General features: G+C 49.6%; 1 protein-coding gene across 1 annotated transcript; it reads left to right on the top strand.

Annotated features, from left to right (window-relative positions):
- The first annotated feature begins 2,279 nt into the window (after nucleotides 1-2,279).
- GREM1 (gremlin 1, DAN family BMP antagonist) lies at nucleotides 2,280-19,561 on the top strand. The gene is made up of 2 exons (XM_075531491.1): nucleotides 2,280-2,422; nucleotides 14,760-19,561. The coding sequence occupies exon 2, from the start codon at nucleotides 14,761-14,763 to the stop codon at nucleotides 15,313-15,315; it is 555 nt and encodes a 184-aa protein (XP_075387606.1). The 5' UTR covers nucleotides 2,280-2,422; nucleotide 14,760; the 3' UTR covers nucleotides 15,316-19,561.
- Nucleotides 19,562-21,891: the final 2,330 nt, after the last annotated feature.

The following is a 21,891-nucleotide window of genomic DNA, read 5'->3' as shown; positions in this document are numbered from 1 at the left end:
TGCTCATTGAATTCCAATTTTGAATTAGATAACCCTATGATCTTGGTGTCACCAAGATGGTCAAGATGGAAAATGGCCTCATGGAACTAAAGTGTGGGTGACAGTGAAAACTGAGCTCAACAAGGGAAAACGAAAGTGGGCAACTGAGTGCGTTTGTTTCTATTGTTGAGCTGTAGTCCCGGCAGCCTCCTGAACAGGGGTTATTATATTGATGATCCATCTTGCCTATAGACAGACACAGAGAGAAAACCAATTGTCCTTAACTCACTTCCCACTCACAGCTGTGTTACGTCCCTGTGGCAGATTAGAACTGGACCATAAGATTTTCAGTGACTGATTTTTGAGGAGTAGACCACCAAGCTTTTCTTCCAAGGTACCTCCCCATAGATTCAAACCTCAGACCTTTCCGTTAGCAGCAGGGCACTTTGAACCTGGGTCACCTCGAGATTCCAGAATAGAGATGTATAAAACCCAAGCCACAGTTCCCACTCACTTCCAGCTCAGGAGATGCGAGCTACCTCTTTCTGCGCCACCCCCCACCCCCCAAACCTCCCTTTGGAGCCACTATATCAGCCTTGAGACATTTTTTCATGAAAACACCGAGTTATGATATAGGAACCATCTGACAACGTTAACGACTTTGTGCAACATGCTCTCTTTGGGGAAGAGTTTACCCACTGATGGGACAGCTCAGTAGACTTGGTGGTGGGCACGGGCTAAATTGTGTATTTCTAACTCCCTCCCTCCGCGGGGGTCCACCCCAAGCAACTATCTTTCTCTGATTGACTGCTCACGTCCTGCAGGCATCCATAAGCTATGAGCCAGGGATGATGTACCTACCCCCTTAGGGACTGAGACACGCAGTACAGTGCAGCTCTGAGCTCGCCGATGAAAACGGCTGTTTCTAGCTGTTCTTTTTAGCACAGACTTCCTTCTTCCTTCAGACACTCGAAAGACAAAACAAAACAAAAAACCTGTTCCGTGTCCCTCACAGCGTCCAGTAAGCATTTCAATGTCCTGTTGGCCCTCTCTCCCTGTTGCCTCCCGAAAGAGAAAATCTGCTTGGTTTGGTTTTCCTTTGGCCAAGCACTTAAATCACCCGATGTTTCACAAGTAACTTGTGATTGGGATTCACGGTTCTGTTTATTTTGCGGGCGTCAGGACAGGCGTCTTCAAATCTCCTTCGGCTGGAAATGTTCTACAAAGTCAGCGCCTGACCTTGCAGATGCGCTGGTTTCTGCGGGGACAGTGACTTCCTCCCTCAACACCCGCGGCCTCTTCCAGAAAGCAGTCTCCTCGTTCAGAGAACAAACGAAAGCGCTCGTTTGTCTTTCGAAAAATACTCAGACGTCAACCCTGTTCGTCTTCCTAAGCAGCACAGGGCGAGAACTTTGGTTTCGACGCACGTAGGTAGGTTCGGTCCGAAGTTTCTGGAAAGTTATTTTCTCCTTGGACTTTCAGGCTGCTTGAGTTTATCATTCACCAGAAAACCGCTGCTCGCCCGGCGATGGTTCTTTTAGCAAGAGAAGCTTTATTGTTCTGAGCATCCTTTTAGGCTGAATCGCCCCCCGTTATTGCCCTCTGTACACCGCCGACCAGACCGCCTGCATCGGGAGCTGAAAGAACCCTGTCGGGCGGCGAGGGGAGCAGGGTGTCACGTTGGCGACAGGGCTCCGGCTGGCGGCGGGCTCGCCTGCAGGGGTTAAGGGCGGGGCCGCCCAGGTCAGCGACCTCGAAGTTGGGGGCCTCGGGCCGAGCCGCGCCGGAGCCGCGGTGCCCTCCAGACGGCAGGGTCCCGGCAGCACCGAGCCCTCCAGGGGGCCCGATCGCCTCCTCGCTCGCGATCTCACGGGGGATCCTGCCTCGGCGACAGTGCGCGTCGTGGGGCCGGCGCGGGCGCGGCGAGAGGAGCAGCCCAGGCCTGGGGCGGAGAGGAATGAGGGGCCGGGAGCCGGGGGGATTTCCTCCCTCGCTTCCCCCTCCAACGGGAGCGGAAAATGTGATTTGCTGTGCATTCCAGGCGCGGTTCCCTGGGGTGACCTCTGCCAGCCGGCCCGGGCGGGGGGAGCAGACAAAGAGGCGAGGCGGGCGGAGAGGGGACCCCGCGGGGAAGTAGGAGGGGTGCGGGGGGCGGGGGCAGTCCCGGGAAAGGGGGCGGATAGCGGGTCCGGCGGCGGAGGCGGCGCCTGGCCAATGGAGAGGCGCGGCCCCGGGCGCCGCGCTCCGCCGCCGGCATTTAAACGGGGGACGGCGCGATGCCCGGCACTCGGGGCGCCCTCCGCGGACCGGGCGACCCAGCGCGCAGCCTGAGCGTCGCTCCCTGTCCAGCTGACCCCGCGCTGAGCCCCGGCGGCTCCGGCCGCGGCCGCACCCCGCGCCACGTGTCCCCAGCGCCGGCCCGGAAGACCCGCCGCAGTGACAGGTGAGCGCCCAGGCGCCGGGCAGGGGCCCGCCAACGCCCACGCCGCCTCCCGCGCCGGTGCCCGTGCAGGGCGCCCGAGGGCCGCGCGCGGCGCCGCCGGGTCTCTGCCGGAGAGGTCGCCCCTGCGGTGACCTCGCGGGGCTCGGTCTGCAGCCAAGGGAAGGGGCAGGAGTGTCAAGACGGGACGGGCTGAGCCCCCGTCTCACTTGGAACCCTGGAGCCCCCCTCGCTGGCGTTTGGTGCCCTTGGGAGCCGCGCCCGTGAGAGGGGTAGCGCAGCGAGGCTGGGAGCGGGGTGGCGGGGGGCAGCCCCGAGTGAGCAGGATCGTGAGAACCTGCCGCTGCGCCACTACCGAGGGGCAAGATCCTCGGAGAGAGGCCCAGATGTCCAAGGCCCTGCCCGGCCACTGGTGACGCCGGGGTGCTCTTCTGAGGCCCAGGGGCCATCCTGCGGTGCGCCCCGGGTCCTGGGAATCGGGGTTTGGCCCCTTCTCTCGTGCCCGGGGTGAGACGGAGCCGCGGGTGGGCGCGCGCCGCCAAGAGCGGAGGACCCCAATGGTGGTGTGTGGTCCGCTGGAATACGGTGCGCAGCGGGCACGCGGGAGTCCTGCGCGCGCCCAGGGCTCACCCTGCAGGCAGCGTACCCAGGGGCGCTCCCTCCCCGGGCCGAGCCTCTCCCGGTTCCCCGAGTGCCTGTGCCGAACGCCTCAGGAAAGCCAGGTCCAGGCACCGGGCAGCGACCACCCGCCCAGTGCCCCTTCCGCACGCAACGTCTGCCCTAGAGGCCCAGCCTCGCCTCCCTCTCAGGGCAGCGCCCACGACGGACGACGCGGGACTGGCAGCAGGAGGCTGGTGTCCGGGTCCGGAGCCCCCATCGCCGCGGTCCCACGCACCGCGATGCTTTCCCCGGCTCTGAGCGCTCTGCCGCGGGTGGGGGCCAGGCCGGGCAGCGGTCGGGCTGTCACCTGGTGCCCTGGAGACGTCTGTAGCCGCCAGGCTTGCGCTGAACAGAGGAGTTCGCCCATAGCGCCTGGCAGTACTGTCTTCTGGGCCTGGCGCCGCGGCGGGGTGCCCTAGCCCGGGGACGTTTCTCCTCCTCGCGGCGTCCGCTAAGGGTCCTGGGACGCGGAGGGTGAGCAGGCTCTGCGCGCCCATCCCGGGTTTGCCTACGCGCCCTTCGCCGAGACTGGCTGCTCTCCGCGGCCAGCTGGGAATCTGGGCCCTTGGGAGAGCGCCGCAAATCGAATGTCGATGTTAGGGGTTAAAATCGCGTCTTACAGTGTTCGGGGGAGGGGGCCGAGAGAGGCTGCCGCCTGCCCGTAGGTAATTGGATCTCCCGCTGCCAAGAGCAAATCCGAGCGGTGTGCGCCACTGTTTATGTTCCCTTTGGAGATGGTGCCAGGACACGAGTTAAATAAAACAATCGCTGTGTCAAGTGGGTCGCAAGGGTTTTAAGCTGTCCCAGGGACCCCCGAATAGTGACTGTCCCCCCATCCCCCCAGCCCGGCGGTACACACAAGTTAAATAAATAACCCAGAAGAGGTTAAGATCACTCCGATCATCTCAGGGTGAGGAGTGCCCTTTCACGCGCGCAGGGCTCGCCCCACCCATTGTAATTTTTCTTTTCAGCAAGGAGGCAAGAAGGGGCAATTGAGCCGGGCTTTCAAAGGGAGGCAGAAACGTTGTTATGAAAACGGCAGTCTCATCTCCCTCAGCACACACCTCGAATGGACCACAGTAGGCGGTTTGATTACTGTCACTGGACAAACTTAGTTGTCATGGGGTCGATGATTCCAAATTGTTAGCATTAACAAATTATTTTAAGAGTCCTTTAGAACTGCAGTGGCTGTGTGTGTGTGTGTGTGTGTGTGTGTGTGTGTGTGTTTAACCTCTAGGTCACCGTCGGAATTAGAGTCTTTTGTAAACTTTGTAATTTCACAGGTTTTCTATTTTCTTTAAAGTTTCCTTTGAACCAAATGTTTTGGTAACCCACCCTCCATAGGAAATCCTGGTTGACCAAAGTACTCCTCACCCCAGTGGCTACCCAGGAAAGAACAGAAGACCCAACCCTCCTGGTGTGGCCTCCCTAAAAGTGATTACACATGAAAGGGATAAAATCGAGTTCAAGACTAACCCAATTTTCATTTAAGTGTAAAGCTTGATAAAATGCTGAGAATTTTTATATCCCAGACCCTTCTCCCAAGAAATTCTTGTTAAGGAAGGAAGAAAGGAAGGAAGGAAGGAAGGAAGGAAGGAAGGAAGGAAGGAAGAAAAAAAAAGGAAATCTGTGCTTAGGAAGCTGTGGCGCTGGCGCTAGCACAGAGAAAGGCAAGGCCAGGGGAGGGCGCTATCCAGCGGAGGGAGGGAAGTGTTACCGCCAGCCCGCGCCTTACATCTGAAAGGGATTTTCTTTAGTTTTAACATATGCTCTTAGAAATGCAAAATACAACAGGAATGCCTGGGACAGGAGAGAAGTCTCTTTCTTCACATAGCTACAAAATCGATCATTATTTGATTTACAGTATTCTACAAGCCCGCTGCGTTAGAAAACCAATCCCTGTGTCCCTTCTTAGAGATGGTGCTGGTGTCGAGAGCATGCATAAAGATGTTTCTTTAGACTGCTTGTCTCTCCCGCAATATGACCTTCGACGTACTCCTAACCTCTTCTGAATCTAGATGACCCGATAAGTAAAAGAGAGAACATTTTATCTGTCCCATAGGCTGTTGTGAGAAAATAAGTGAGACAATGCGATCTGAATTGTTGCATAATGCCGGACACAGGCAAGGCTCAAAAAACAATGGTTAGTGTTTCTTATTGGAGGTGGTGTTGGTAAAAGTAGTAGTGCACAGCACTTGCAGGGTGGTTCTGGAATTGAAGCCTAGAATTCATCCACTCAACGACTAACTTAAATCTTGTGTTATGCTACAGACCTAGAAGTTGATTGCCCTGACATAGTAGTATTCAGTGACCATTTAATAACTATGACCTTCTAACTCGTTTCCTGTTGACTTTAAGAATTTTATACAATCAATCATTATTCACTACAAAAATCTGTCAATGAGCATAGAGCTCCTGAGATAATTAACCACCAGGTGGTCCTCTCTGTTCTCTGTGTGATGCTGGATCCCAGCCTGATTCAGCCTGAATGGTCTTTAAAATAGGAAGGTTGTGCCTGTGGTTAAGGTACTCAGGTCTGCTGGAAGAATGTGACTTTATTCTCCACCATTACCAGTGTACCAACGATTAGCTTTCAAAAAAAAATTACCTTGTCTGGGAAGGGAAAAAAAAATCAACCCAGGATATTGTAAAGACTTTCTCCACTTCATTTCTAAAAGTTGATTATCATTTTAAAAGTTAGTGGTCCAAATAAAAGCAACCAATTTGCTATCTCCTATTTTGCGCTTCTCTAAGATTTAGTCCTTGGAAAAAGGAACGATGATGTTAAAACATGGTCGTCTACCCCCAGGGCACTTGCTGTCACGTCCATTATGTTTTAGATTGGAAGGATAATTTTATAGCATAATTGCTTGAAGTCATTTAAAAAATTTGATTCATTAGGAGAGCCCAACCACAAGTTCAGGTGCAGACATCTGGCTTCCTGCCCATTCCCTTTCCTGGAAATCCACGCAGAACTCCTTTGAATTGGATTGTGCGGGTTTGTTGGCTAAAATGAGAAATAGGATGAGAACAGCGCAGAAAGGGACTGGCGTAAGCTTTCCGGAAGACATCAGCTCCCACCCCTGTGGAGTCAAGAACATTGAAAACAGCTCACACATACTATTTTTATCCCCGCGTTCCCCAGAATTAGAAGATGGTGTCCTCAGAGCCACTGTGAGGGATGGAATAGATCCATGAGATGTGCAAGGACAGTCGGTTATCTTGCCTGGTATTTCTACTTGCTTCCCTTCTACACTTCAGTTATTTTGTTGCTGAGAATACACACAGGAAAACACTCCACATTTCATGCAAATAACACAGGGTCTACGTATGTGTTATATGAATTTGGCACCCCGAGCACGCCCAGCCATGCTGGTTGTCTGTGCGCACGAGGCATGCGCATGCATTACTTGCGTGGCTGCACTGTGTGTGAAAAATGAAGGACACTGATCCAACAGTTTCGGTTGATTGGCAGCTCAGCAGCAAGGATTGCATTCTTCCAGTTGTGCAGTCACTTTCACTCTCCTTTCTGGGTTGTTCCTCCTTCATTTACATAAACTCACTGCTCCATGTCCCCTAAGTTTCCTATCCAATCATTCAAATTGCTGTCATCAAGTTGTTCCCATAGAGAGAGTGCTTGAAAGAACAATGCTGGAGGCAGACTTTTTTTTTGCCAGTGAAACTAAACTCTTGTTTGGCTTTCGGGGTTTAAGAATTTAGGGGCTATTTTTGGCTGAAGGTTTAAAGATGAACTCAGGACAATAGTTTTCAGGGCTTCATCCACCCTGCAGAAAGTCTAGAGTCTGTGATTCTGTTCTGTATTTTGAGCAAGCGTTTCCTGTTGATACACGGTGTTGGAAATGTCCGATAATGGTAGTGGGAACCAGCTAGTTCTTCTGGTCTCCCGATCAAGGAGGCCATTTTTCCATCAGTCCCACATTGCATATTCTCCTCTTATTCCTGTTCCTTTACCCCTGTTGTTTCAGATGAATAGAAACCCACTGCTGTGCCCTGGATGGCCACTTAAACACACGTTTAACACCACAGGCACTGCGCAATGCACTAGGAAGTAGGACAGGGACACTGAGCACGGTATTAGCTGGGATGTTTGCCGAAACCATGAGCTCCATTTCCAAAGGAAGGAACCCAATTCCTCGAGGCGTTCGGTTATACGTAAGCAGCCATGGCAACTCCTTTGTGGGTGGGGTGTCAGTATTGTAAATATATCTAGCACACAGGCTTTGCTAATTCTTTTTATAAGTATATAATTTATGGAGAGCAATTCCATTAATTGGCTGTGGAAAATCTACCCTTAATCAATGCAACATTCTCACCACCATTTACCCCGCTTTCCCACATCTGGAAAGCAACTTTTTCCTCTGTACATTTGGATTCTCTTGTTTGAGAATAAGTGAGGTCATACGGTATTTGCCCATTTGATACAGGCTAATTTCACTCAGCAAATGTCTTCAAGCTCTGTCCACACTGCAGCGTGTATCCTGACTCTGTTTGCCCTGCTGGCTGTGTGGTCTCTATCTCATTGTATGTGTGTACCATACTTTGTGTGTCCATTCACACGCCGATGGAAATTTAGGTTCTTCCCCCTTTGGCCATTGGGACTACAAGGAGCATCGTTTGGGGGTAATTTTTAGTGTCTGCTGCCTTTTGAGTAGAGCCCAGGTAGGTTCATGGTTTATATACTGGGCTAAAATAAGGCTTTTTCTCCCATAACGATTGACAGCCTCAGAAACCCACAGGGGCTGTTCCCTTCTGTCCTGTAGAGTCGCTAGGAGGCGAACTGACTGGAAGGCAATGAATTTGGCTTGGTGTTTTGACTGTCTTTTGGGTAATATGCCTAGACGTGCAATTACTTGGACACACGCTAGTTCTGTGTCCAGTTTGTGCACAACTCCACAACAGGTCACACCATCCGCATTCCCACCAACAGTGGGTGGGGCTCCAGTCCCCCCACATCCTTTCTAGCATTCGTTCTTGTTGGATGTTTGTGAAGCAACCTTAGCCATGTTTAGTTATTCGATGTTTCTGATTATTGTTAGGTGCTGTTGAGTGGCTTCTAACTCTTAATAGAGGCCCCATGTACAACAATGAAACACTGCCTGGTGCCGCACAGTTACTGTCATGCTCGGGCCCGCTGCTGCTGTTGCAGCCGCTGTGTCAGGGCAACTCGTCGTTTATGCTGATGCTCCGCTTTACCTGGCATGGTGCCCTTGTCCAAAAGCCGGCCTCTCTTGACAGGAGGGCCCAAGGACATGAGACCCGGTCTTACCATCTTCACTTTTAAGGAGCATCTGGCTGCACTGCATCCAGACAGATTTGTTTGTTCTCCTGGGAGTCCACAGTACTGCCAGTGTTTTTTTTTTCCTGGTACCAAAATTCAAATGCTTCCGTTCTGCAGTCTTCTGTATTCACTGTCCAGCTTTCACAAGCATATGAGGGATTGGAAATGTCATGGTCTGGGTCAAGTGCACCTTCGTTCTTAATCCGACATCTTTGCTCTTATGCAGTACAGTTAGCCAGTGCACCGATGACCGTGGACGTGGTCAGGTGTGGCAGACTCTGAGAGTACGTATGCCTCTGAGACAGTGGACTGGAAGGACAAACCTACCAGCTGCTGCGGGAGGGGGACATGAGGAGACTGCTTCTGCAAGGGTTTGTCCTCTGTGGTCACTATGAGTCAGAACTGACTTGGTGACAGTGGGTTTGCCTGAGTTCAGGGTGGCACAGAAGAAAGAGGAGTGGGATGGTGGTGTGAAACATGCTGGCGGAGAATACCTGTGGGGGAAGCTGGGCATGAAAATGGGATCGTTTTACTTGGAGATGCACACATGCATGAAGGGGAAGTTGAGTCAGGGTTTGAAAAAGAAGGATACTACTGTCTGCAAAGGAGACTCGAGGGAGGGTTTAATAGAGCATTAGGATGCAGCTTTAACTGAATGACGTGCGGGCCGTTTCCTAAATGGAAACTACCAGCAAATATTTGCACCTCATGGTTGCTCCTGGGTGACGACTCATGGCAGCTTAAATCTGGATCAGCATTTGAATTTTTAAAAAATATATTCTTGGGGACTCCTATTAGGCGTGGATGTGTCAAACAGAAGACAGCCCCTGCCCTCCAAGAATTTCCATCTCCTTGATTTTCTTCCTGCCGATGCTATTTAGCGGCAAAACAGGAGGGATGTTCAGAGCCAAAAGCTGCCATTTCCATCCCTGAGTCATCAAGACCAGTTTTGAGAGTGGGGAGCACAGGGTGGCTTAACCATAGTGAGTGCTCCTCCTCCCCTCCCTCTTGTTAAAATAACCAGCCCCCTTCAGAGCACGGGGTTCTGTCCGAGACGCTGAGGCCTCTGTAGATGGAGATTCTTGAAGATGGCCTCTACGCCTCTCTGTTTAGGATGGTGAAGGACTCAATGGCTTGGCGTTCATCATGGAGGATCACTAAAGGGTAGGCATTTAAAAAACAAACACACAAAGAGCATTTTGTAATATTTTGCAGAGCTAATAAGTCTTCTCTTGAGAAAAATTTTAATTTTTGTAAAACAAAACCTACTAGCTTGCCCTTCTGGATCCCTTTGGTTTATGGGATATTGTGCTCCCAGAGGAACAGGAAGTCTGTCCAACTTAAAACTGAAAACCACCCCTGACTGATTCTGAATTCCCTGCTTTCTTGTTGGCTTCTGCCATGGACATCGTAGGGGGTGTGGTGGGGGGTGGGGGGGTGAGGATAACTCCAATCGGAAGACAAAACCCAAGACATCCGCTGGAGAGCTTTCCTAGTGAAAGAAAGGCAAGTGTTAGGAAACTCCCCTGGGCTAAAAGGAGTTTGTCAGATGGTGTGGGCCAGAAACCCCAAATCCTGCATTTGGCTGCACTGCTTATTGGCATGTGGGATGTCATCTCTAAAAGCAAAGAATGGGGTCCCTGGACACTAGTGTGGCACACAGACACCCTCCTTTCAATGAGTGCCAGGCTCCATGCCAGAGCCTCCTGCGATGGGGATGAATAGGCCTTCACGTGGCCCAGACTAGGTATTTGTTGGGAGGTTGATGGGAGCATGAACAGCTTTGGGCTCCGCTTTTAAAATGGGCAGTGGCTGAGTTCTATTTCAGATTCTGGGCCTGACTGCATAAACAAGAGAAACTTGTGAAAGCTTCCAACATTTACACTGTATTTGCCCACAAGATGGCTCAAGTTATCCTGGTCTCTGGAGAAAGTCAACACTGTTTTACAACGGAACGTTTTTTAATAAGTGATTTTTTTTTGTAAGACAAAGCCGGGGAATTATTTTGTTGCTGTGGGGGGCAAAGAGGGCTCTGTTTGAAGAACAGGGAGGCTGGCCTAAACTGAGAGAAGCCAGGGAGCCGAAGAGTCAGAGCTGGAGCTAATTGTCACATGATCAGCTCAAGTTCGTCCTCACCCCAAAGTGCTAGGGGAATGTTGGAAAGATGGTGCCTTTTAAGGATATTTTAACTTTAATGCTCGACTCTTTTCACTCCTCGTTATTCTTGGGTGTAATGGTCTGGCTTGCCCAGGACCTGCGCCTCAGAGAAGGTCGATTAAATGTAACCTTTGCCTTTTGATAATTGCTTCGGTGCAGTGGTTCTCAACCTTCCTAATGCCTCAACCCTTAAGACAGTGCCTCATGTGGTGGTGACCCCCCAACCATAAAATGATTTTGTTGCTAGCTCATGCTACTTTTATGAATCAGGCAACCCTGTGAAAGGGTCTTTTGACCCCCAAAGGGGTTGCGACCCACAGGTTGAGAATCGCTGCTCTAGTGAGTAATGCAAACTTCTTGGACAGCTGGGGTGAGGCTGAGATGATAAACGGCACTTAGATGTTATCATATAGCCCTGGTGGTGTAGGCTCCATGGATTGCTAACCCCAAGGTCTGCAGTTCGAACCCACCAGGCACTCCGAGGGAGACAGATGAAGCTTACCACTCCAGTAAAGAGTTCCGGTCTTGGACACCCCTGGGGCAGTTCTACCCTGTTCTAGCTGGTCACTATGCGTTGGAATCAACTCGATAGCAGTGGGTTTGAGTTTTGAGAGGTTATGCAAAGGAGCTCCGGTCGTGCAGTGGCTAAGTGATTGCCAAGCACAAGGTTGGTCATTTTTTAAATTCCTCATCAGCCTCTCAGGAGAAAAGGCATGGCAGTCTGCTCCCATGAAGGCGAGAGCACAGGGGACCCCACAGGGCAGTTCTCCGATGTCCTACAGGGTTGACGAGAGTAGGCCAAGGCGCTCACCGCAGGAGCAGTGATGACCATGCAGACTGCTCATGCTGATGTGCAGCAAGAGAGCAGGGCAAGGACAGTTTTACAGCTGCAGCCTTTAGCTTGGCAACCCTGGGAGGAAGAGGTGGGGGGTGTCCAGATACCAGTCAGACTGGTGGGATATCCAGAAGAGGGAGGCTCCGTGAGGAACATGAAACTGACTTCATTGACCGGCTCGGTCCATGGTTCAGTCATTCCCTCTGAGTCCCCTGGAAGTGCTACGGGCCTGGCTTCTCAACTGCTTGCTAGGAAAGTCGGCCTACGGAAGGAAAACCTGCATTTTCACAGTCACCCCCATGAGCTTGCTGTGCATATTTGGGAAGCACTGGTCTAGGAGAATCTGCATAGTATGAACACTTCTCCCCCGCCCCCCCCCCGCCTTAAAAACATGCTTCTCTTCCTGGTTCCCCTCCTCTGTCTATCCTTTTCCTGAAGACTCCCCACTTTACAATCGTACCTGGATGGCAGACACTGCGTTCCACTCCTCTGAGGCCCGGGGGTGTGAATCCACCCGGTGGCAGGGTGATCTGGTTTTATAAGATCACAGCCAAGAAGATCCCATGGAACGGGGAGGCTTGATAAGTTGTTGAAAGTAAACATGAGGAGATGACATCTTCCACCCCCACCTAAGGCACCATAAAATGTAAACACACAAAAAATCCCACTTACCCTGGAACATATGGGGCCACCATGAGTTAGAATTGGCCATGGCCTTGATTTCCCCCCTCTTATTTACATTCTATCCATTTTGTTTTTCTCTGTCTTTGTTTTCCCGATTTTTCCCAGTTTTAGCTGCACCTCTCCCTGTCTTTGTTCATTGTTCATGTTCCCTTGGCCTCTCTGACCCCTGTGTAGCTCCAGGTCTCAGTCTCTCCTTCAGTCCTTTACTCACCATGGCTACAGCCTGCATTACAGTTTGCCTATGCCCAGCCAGTTCTGCCCATTCTCTCTCTCTCTCTCTCTCTCTCTCTCTCTCTCTCTATATATATATATATATATATATATATATATATATATATATATATATATATATATATATAGAGAGAGAGAGAGAGAGAGAGAGAGAGAGAGAGACATTTCACACTGAATGATAGATTGCACGATTTAAATGGTAGGAAAATGTGTCGTTGAGTAGATTCCCACTCCGAGGAATCCCGGACAGAGACGAAGGTGTCCCAGGCTGGCATCTTTCTGAGAGCGCAACGCCAGGTGCTTCCTCCTGCAGAGGAACGTGTGGGTTTCAATCACTGAGGTTTCAGTTAGCAGCCGCATGCCTAGCCCCAGCAGGGCACCTTAGAAACACTGTGGGTCATAGGATAGGGAAAGTCCAATCTCGTGACTTCCTGTGCCGAATCCAACATGAGACTATGTGAAGGACCAAAGGGTCTTATGAATGGTGGGATCGTCCTAATATGCCCACCTTCCCCTATGGCTACCTCTCAGGTGCATGTGACTCTCACTTTTACATCTAATGGTCTGTACCACCAAACTAGGGGTGGGCGTGGGAGGGGATTATGCTTGCCTTTGCTTAGACGAAAGCCTTTGTTGAGACATAAATTGACTTCTCAAGGTCAGACAGCGGCTGGGACATCAGTTCTCACTTTCTGTCAAGTTGCTCTTCCTCTGCTCAATGCTTCCTGATGGTCCTGGGTCTGTCCTTCCCTTCCAATGCCTGGCAGTAAGGAGACGCCTCATAAGGCTTCACATCAGCAAGGCACAGCTTGAGAAACATTCTGGCTTGCTGGGGAGGAAGGGCAAGCCTTGCTTGGAGAAGGAAGCCCCTCAGCATGTTTAGGAAACAAGTTATGAACCCCAACATGGATGAACTTTGAAAACATTTTGCTGGATAAAATGAGTCAGTCACAAAAGGACAAGTTTTGTATGATCCCACTTATGTGACATGTCACGAATAGGCAATTATAGACGGACCCCAAAGTTTATTAGTGGTGACACCATGAGTGGGGCAGGAGGAGGGGAAAAGGGGGAACTCATTGCTTAAGGGACATTTCTGTTCAGGGTACTGAACAAATGTGGAAATGGATAATGATGGTTGATGGCGGAACAACACGAGGGACATGATTATTGTCACTGAATTGGATACATGAAGAATATTGACATGTCAGATTGTTTTGGTTACATGCATATTTACCATGAAAAAAGGTAGACAATGTGTTCTCCCCTAAACTTGTAACAATAATTCCACACCAATGTATCAAGAGCTTACTCACTCACAACCCCACTGCCATTGAACCAATGCCAGTCCCGACAGGATAGGGTAGACTGACTGCTCCTGCGAGTTTCTGAGACTGTAACTCTTTATCGGAGTAGAAAGCTCCACCATTCTCATGCTGAGCCACTGGTGGTTTTGAACTGATGACCTTTTGGTTAGCGGCCTAACACAACCACTATGCTACCGGTCTCCTAGGAGCTCACTAGATATTGTCAAACACATGAATGAATACACTTATTGGAATATACTTTAATACAAAGTCAAAGCCAGAAAGGAAATTCCCGTGGGATTTCAAACATTGGAGAGATAGCCCTTGACTGAGTTCCAACACTGACTCATTTAACTCTTTGTCAGCTGGTTTATTTGCTTGTCAAGCTACGGCATAGCTTAATGATCCAGTGGCAGTAATATAATGCCAACAATAAGAACAGTAGGGGAGCCCTGGTGATGCAGTGGGTTACAAGTTGGGCTGTGAACTCTGAGGTCCACAGTTCGAAACCATCAGCTGCACCACCGGAGAAAGATGGGGCATTCTGGTCCTTGAAGATTTAGTCTCTGAAACTCACAGGGGCAGTTGAACTCTGTCTGCAGGGTCGCTATGAGTTGGAGTGATTGGGGGGCAGCGAGGAAATATGAATAGGGCAAATGAAATGTTACAGAAAGTACGATGCTTTACAGTAACAAAAATGTCGCCACCGAGCTGATTCTGAGGGAATAGAACAGCTCCTTCCTGTGTCCCAGACTCAGTCGTTCTGGGAGCCGTGGTATCATCATCCTCCCTCGGAGCAGCTGCCAACTTGGAAGTTGGCAGTCTGACACTTAACGCACGACACCACCTTGATTAACAGGTGTTTAACAGGTGCACAGGGACAGGGGGAGGTGGCTTTGGGTAAAGCTGCTGACTTGGAGGTTTTGTCTAGTAAGGGGGCCTCCTAAGAAGGGGCTGGTGATCTACCACTTGCCTCCCCTCCCTCCATTCGTCATTGAAAGCTCGCGGGAGCACCATTTCGACTCTGCCGCAGGAGGGATCGCCGTGGGTCTAAATGGTTTTTGGGAGTTTGAGATAGATGTTCGCGGCTCTCGCTTGTCTTGTCATGAATTGACCTTGCCATTTTTCCTGTCTCCCCTACCCGTGCTCCCCCCCCTTTTTTTTTAGCATGAGCCGCACCGCCTACGCTGTGGGAGCCCTGCTTCTCCTGCTGGGGACGCTGCTGCCGGCCGCCGAAGGGAAAAAGAAGGGCTCCCAAGGGGCCATCCCCCCTCCAGACAAGGCCCAGCACAATGACTCGGAGCAGACTCAGTCTCCCCAGCAGCCGGGCTCCAGGAACCGGGGGCGGGGCCAGGGCCGGGGCACCGCCATGCCCGGGGAGGAGGTGCTGGAGTCCAGCCAGGAGGCCCTGCATGTGACCGAGCGCAAGTACCTGAAGCGAGACTGGTGCAAAACGCAGCCGCTGAAGCAGACCATCCACGAGGAGGGCTGCAGCAGCCGCACCATCATTAACCGCTTCTGCTACGGCCAGTGCAACTCTTTCTACATCCCGCGGCACATCCGCAAGGAGGAGGGCTCCTTTCAGTCCTGCTCCTTCTGCAAGCCCAAGAAATTCACCACCATGATGGTCACGCTCAACTGCCCCCAACTCCAGCCGCCCACCAAGAAGAAGCGGGTCACCCGGGTGAAGCAGTGCCGCTGCATCTCCATCGATTTGGATTAAGCCGCCACACCCCGCCTGCCCTGCCCGGGGGGGGCTGCAGCCCCAGGCGGGCGCCGAGCCAGACCCACCACAACTTGATTTTCACTTGGCTTAAACCTAAGGGCACGAAGAACCACCGCTGCCTCTTGGCAGGAGCCTGCTTGTCGGTAGTGGAGGTGCGCGGGTGTGTATGGTGCCTGTGGGCGGTTCAGAGACACCGGGAAGCCGGACAGAAAGAACTAAAACAAAGCATCCTTTCCTGGAGGGCACTTCCAAGGACACCACGGATCTGCTTCCACCAGGCTGGGGCTGATCCAGAAGCCCAAACTGCTCGGAGGCCCAGGCAAAGGGCGGGAGCACCATCTCCCTCGGCCTGGGCCTGGGTCTCCCCTCCAGAGGGCCAGCCTCTCCCTTCCGAAGGCACTCTTGGAGCAGGCTATGCTGCTGGCGCCAGGGACCTGCTTTAGAAGTGCCCTCCACCCAGCTGTGCTCTCCTCTCCCTTCCTCACTGTGCTCCGGCTTGCGTTCTTGCTGCCCGTCTTGGTCTCAAAATGGATGGACTGGGGTGGGGATGTGTGTTCCGTTTGTGAAGCTCTTCCAGACATTGGGGAAGGCGGCTGGAGGAGGAGAGAGAAGCGGAGGAGGGAAGGGATTGAGAGTGAGCTCTAGTTGGGCCCAAATTTGGGTCAACAGGGAGACCCATGGTAAAGCAAGAGTTGTTTCTCTGTTTTGTTTTATTTGGCTTTTTTCCCTTTCGGTCTTTAGCCAGAGCCCTAGAGAAACGAGAGTACCCACAAATCATAAACCTTGGGGAACACTGTGATCGGCTAAGACAAACGGTCACCCACCCGCCCCAAACATAAGGTATGATAAGCATTGGCCACTCCTATTTTCAGAAACAGGTAAAGAAGTCAAACCCAATGGCTCCTCAGGTGGGCAAGAGTTATAGCTCAGAACCCCCAAAGATACAGTCCTATTAGACCAAAGGTCCTAATAGCTATCCCTCCGCTTGGGTAAAATCCCCTCGTTCCCATGTTATGAATCTGCATAATGTTTCTGAGAGCCATGACCTTGTCTCCTAGAGGCTCTACCTCCTGGGAGTATCCCTGATCGAAAAGAACCCATCTGCGATGACAGAGTCCAGGTCTTGCCCTGTGATGTTTCCTGCCTTCCAGCTGTAGTGGAGAGAGAACCAGACAAAAGAGACAGTAAGGAAATGATTACTGCAGCGAATGTGTTGCAGTGGAATGGATTCTGATTCAGAGACCTCATACGGCAGGGTAGCACTGTCCCTCGGGGCTTCCAACAGCTTATGTTTTCAGACCTAGAGTGCCAGGCCTTTCTTCTGAAGCCCCTCTAGGGGAACCAGCACCTCCAACCTCGTGGTGAGCAGATAAGTTTATTAACCATTGGTACTCTCTAGGAACTCTGTCGAAGGAGTATAGTTAGTTCATAGTAACCAGGAGGAGAGGTCGGGGATCTTGCAGTGTCTCCAAAAGCTGGCCACTCAGGAGGATGAGTTGCCCCGTTGGTGGGATTGGCGTAACTTTGTGACTCTTCAGTGTTTTCTGATAGGCACTTGCCTCTGATTCGACATGGGCAACTGAGGATTTACCCAAAGTCCAAAGCAAAGTCGAGTCACCAACCTTACTGCCCTCTGGATTTGCCTAGCCTCTCCTGATCCAGTCCAAGTTAGGTACACCTCCCACAGCTGCTCTTGTTGCCCTGTCTCTTCACAGCCCCTCGCTGTCCCAGTCACGAGTCAAATGGGAAACAAACACGGTGGACCTGAGATGCAGTTGCCTCTCCTGGGCACCACCGGCCAAGGATCATCGAAAAGAAGATGCTGTTTTCATTTTGGTCCCATAGTGCTTTCCCGTCTAACAACTAAACAGGCGCCATGCTTCGAGACCAAGGGGCCGAATCCAATGTTGAACCTTTGAGAACGCACAAGGGATGGTTCTAGATCAGGCACATCTATGCTAACACTTGAGTCTGTGTGTCTTATCTACCCCGTGTGCCCCTGTCTTTGCCCCCAAATCAATGTACCGCCCACATCCCCCACTCGAAAGCACGGAATGGATTTAATTAAGCACACAAAGGCTAAGCTGGGAATTGCGAGGGTTGGGCAGAGGGAGCGAGCTGAACGTACAAAACCACACCAGAGAGGAGAAATGCCACTCGGCACCAGCAGACGCTGCATTTCTGTTACTGATGTCACTCTGCCACACGCAGGCGATTTTGTTAAAAGAGATGACTGAAGTTGGCAGCAGGATTCTTCTGTTAGTAGCTTGTCCCACAGGCTTGCATGTAAGTCAGCTTTGGCTCGGGTAAAGAGAATTGCCTCAAAATTAACTGTACGGAGATAATCAGCAGCATCACTGCCCTGCAGTGAAGCTCTTGCCCAAGAGAGAAATGCCTGCTTTGCTTACTGTGTCTCTTTCAAGACTGGCACAAGTATGGCGTGTCTTCTAACATGTATTGAAAATGCCATATTTGTTACCTATTGTATTGGAGTCACCGATGATGTAATGATATATATATTTCTCGTTATTATAGTAGGATATTTTTTTATGGCAAGATATTTGCGATCTCCATCTTTCCTGTCAAACTAATGCCAAACACCAGATAGGAATTTTATGATGTACGCTTTGGGCTTGGCATTAAAAGAGCGAAACACATTTTGTAAGCCTGTAAGTTGTTTCTTTGTTACTGTCGTTCTTCAAAGTTGAAAATGTAAGCAAAAAAAATCTGAAGGAAAGGATAATTTCCACTGTGTGGAATGTGAATAGTTAAAAAAGTTATGGTTATTTAATGTAATTATTCAAAGCGTTTGGTCACTGTGATGTCCAGCATTTTGTTTGACCTCCTCTACCTAGCTTCCTGGGAGTTGAGCAAGGATGCTGGCCCCGGTGGGAGGGAAAGGCGGGAAGTACTGCTCCTGTGATTCCAGCCCCTCGTGCCCAGGCTGATGCCAAGTGAAACGTGTTAAGACAGGTGTCTGCAATCGGTGGACAGCTGCACACAAGTTCTCTTGGTCACACGGTCGTCCTAGTCTGCGGGGGCTGGTAAACAAAAGGCCCCACCCCGACGGGCTTGGGAAGCAATCTGCCGGGCCATGTAGGGATGAGGCAGAGAAGGCAGCTCAGGCAGTTATAGCCATGGTTTGTGAGGGATCCCCTAGGGGTTCTCTTGACAGGATTTCTCAAAGGACACAGGACAATCATGGGGGCTTATTAAGAACAACTTTTAAGAAAATGGAAAATTGCGTGGGTGAGTCAAAAGCCGGGAAAATTGCACAGAGGAATTACCTCCTGCCATCATGACAGAGCACCTGGTTATTGTTTGAGGCCAGCAGTGACAGCCGGTGAGACATTCACTGGGAATCCTTGCCTCGTCCACCCCGCATCTCGGATCGTGCCCCTTCAGACTTCTTTTTGTTACTAAAACTCAAAGGACATTCAAAAGGAACACAATTAAGAGTCCCCTGGGGTGCCCAAACTGCCGTTCTGATGTAGTGTAATCAGAGAGGAAAAGATTAAGGAGATGGAAATACCTTCAGGAGTGCATAGACCTAAGTGGAGGATATGTTGAGAAATAATCGCTTCACATTTAGATTTGCGGTTTAAGAAAAGTTTCTGTGATTTTTGTAGCAATACTTTTTTACTTACCCTCACATGCTGTCAGAGGCTTTTAACCTGGGACTTCAGGTAAGGGAACAGTCCGTGTTGACAGTTCGTGTACTGAACTGTTTATGACCCGAACGTGTGTTACAGAGGGAAGACCCGAGTTTTTAATCGAATGTGCCTTAAAGGGTACCATTTCTAAAGAAGCCGTAAGGAAAATGTTGAAAGCTATTGGGAAGACGTATGATGAGTGGCCACAAAGAACCCATACTTAAAAATAGTGCACAGCTGAAGTCCTTTTAAGGAGACGTGGAAGGTGTATGTGCAGAGCATTTTTAAATGACCAGATAATATTGAAGAGTGAAAGTAGCTCACTATTGATTTGTCATTCCCGTGAGATATTTCATATCAACTGCATTGTGTATTATGCATGCTTTAACCATGGGATAACGAAGCATTGCTTAGACGATGAGGTCCCTGGCTTTGTATAAGGTTTAGAGGGGATTTGATAGTCTCATAAAAGCCTGTTTGGTTTAAAGTTTTATACATCTGTAACTAGAATTTAATTCTCACCTCAGTAACATGCTAAATATTCTTTCCCAAAGAGCAGCCAATAAATCAGACTCTTCTCTTTGTTTCCATGTTTCTCGGTTTTCTTTTGTCTTAAACTGGTCGTGATCGCAGAGCAAGGGTACACGACACTTCCTTTGTCACAGGAAAACCAAAACCAACCCAGTTGTCCTGGAGTCTGTTTCAGCTCAGGTGACCCCCCATGTCACAGGGTCAGACTCCTCCAGAGTTTCCGGGGCGGTGGGCTTTGGGAGCCAGATCGTGAGGACCACCTTCTGTGGTGTCTGCCACATTTTGATTAGCAGTCGCATGCCTAACCTTTCCCCACCCCAACACTTCTATCGGCATATAATTCACAAATCAGACAAGTCAACAGTCAATCACATCAAGAAGAGTTGTATGGTCTTCCACCACCATCAGTTTTAGAACATTTTCTTCATTCTTGGACTCATTGTTATTAACTCCCCATTTTCCCCCGCAACCTCCTCTGCCACAGCAATAACAAAGTACAACATAAAACAGCAATCAAAAAGAAAGCAGAAAATATTGAAAACCAGAGCAAATTAAAAATGGATCATAAGGGCTGTCGAGTGATAGGGTGCTAAATTCTAACCTAACAGCATCTGCGGCCATCCATTTTCCAATCAATTCTGCATGTTAGCAAGGTGATCCCGTCCTCATCCATGGTCAGAGGGGGTTTACCAGAGGCTTAATTCAAGTGCATTTCCTTTTCACTTTGTAAAAAAACAAAAAACCGGAAACATTTTAAAGTGGTCAGAAGGGAGATCAAATGAGAAAATGTTACATGTTAACTGAACTCTATCTGCCATAGTGGACTTTACAATTCTCTCTGTCTGTTAACATGACTATTCATATCACTGAACTATGATCAGAGGGGAGTCACCAGAGGCTTAATCCATGTGTAGCCCCGCCAATGAATTTTGGAATCCCACTGTCATCCACAGCCCTCTACAAACCAAGTGATCACAATTTAAGCTCTGATACCATTCTCTCCTTTGGATTTGGATTATTTTATTTACAATCCTTGGATCACATAGGCTGGCTTGCTTCTTCCATGTGGACTTAGTTGACATCTCACTTAGATGGCTGCTTGTTTGAAACAAGTCTTTTTTTTAAAAAAAAATCATTTTATTAGGGGTTCATACAACTCATCACCATCTGTATTGGACAAGGTTCTCTAGAGAGACAAACCAGATTGCTAGTGATTATATATAAACATATTTATAAAGATAGATATATAATTCAAAAAATAAACTGTTAAATTATATACAGATAGATAATACAAGAAATTAACAGTTAAATTATAAAGCAGTGAGACACTAGCAGTCCTTCAAGGCTTGAGAGCTGTCAGTTGCCAGTCCCCTTCTGTAGAGAGAGCTGGGCTATATATACCCAGGCAGCAAACAGCAAGGCAGGTCCCCAACTGTCATCAACTGTCAGTCCCCAGCTCCAGAGATGAACATTCCAATCGTGTGGGCTTAAAGGGACCTCAACTTACAGCGACACAGTCCACAGGCTAGGCATCCCACAGGTAGTGTACCCCTTTAAACTGAGGCACAGAACAACCAAGGTGAGGCTCACCGAGCCATTTATCCCTCTGCCCTTCAGTTAATCCTACTTGTGTTTATCAGCAGGCTGGCACAATAAACTATAGCACCATCCATCCATACATCACTTGTGTAAAGCACATTTGTACATTCATTGCCCTCATCATTCTCAAAACATTTGCTTTCACCTAAGCCCGTGGCATCAGCTCCTCATTTTTTCCCTCCCTCCCCACTACCCCCTCCTTCATGAACCCTTGATGATTTAGAAATTATTATTTTGTCATATCTTGCCCTGTCTGACAAGTCTTTAAGACCCCAGACACTATTCTTTCTGATAGCCAGGTACCATCTAGTTTCTTCACCACACTTTGCTATAGCACCTATATCTTCAGTGATCGCTCCTTGGTTTTGAGATATTTAAACACATATCCACACTATATATAATTTGATAGGGGTTGAGTCAGTTATTGCTCTGGGTGCATATTTCTGAATTTCTGAGGTTATTTTCCAATATAAAAACTGCACTGTTATCAAGTTATTTCCAAGTTATAGCGACCCTACAGAGTTCTGAGGCTTTAAATCTTTACCAGAGTAGAAAGCCTCATCTTTCTCTCAAGGAGCAGCAGATTAGTTGGAACTGCCGACCTTGTAGTTTAGAAGTCCAACTTGTAATTCACTATACCACCAGGACTCCTTGTTTACCCAATTCATGTAGATACCCAAGTGTAAAGTGAGAAGCAATTCAAATAAAGTCCTTAGCGCTGTATCTGGCACCAAGACCCCATATATAATTGCTGGGATTGTTTTTATCACTGACCTTAGCAAACACCGTT

This window comes from Tenrec ecaudatus, chromosome 14, assembly GCF_050624435.1.
Source record: "Tenrec ecaudatus isolate mTenEca1 chromosome 14, mTenEca1.hap1, whole genome shotgun sequence".
Classification (NCBI taxonomy): domain Eukaryota; kingdom Metazoa; phylum Chordata; class Mammalia; order Afrosoricida; family Tenrecidae; genus Tenrec; species Tenrec ecaudatus.
This window is presented reverse-complemented; position numbering and strand designations above follow the sequence as displayed.

Bases quoted from the DNA above. Each gene is read 5' to 3' on its own strand.
- GREM1 (XM_075531491.1), top strand. From the start codon at position 14,761: ATGAGCCGCACCGCCTACGCTGTGGGAGCCCTGCTTCTCCTGCTGGGG.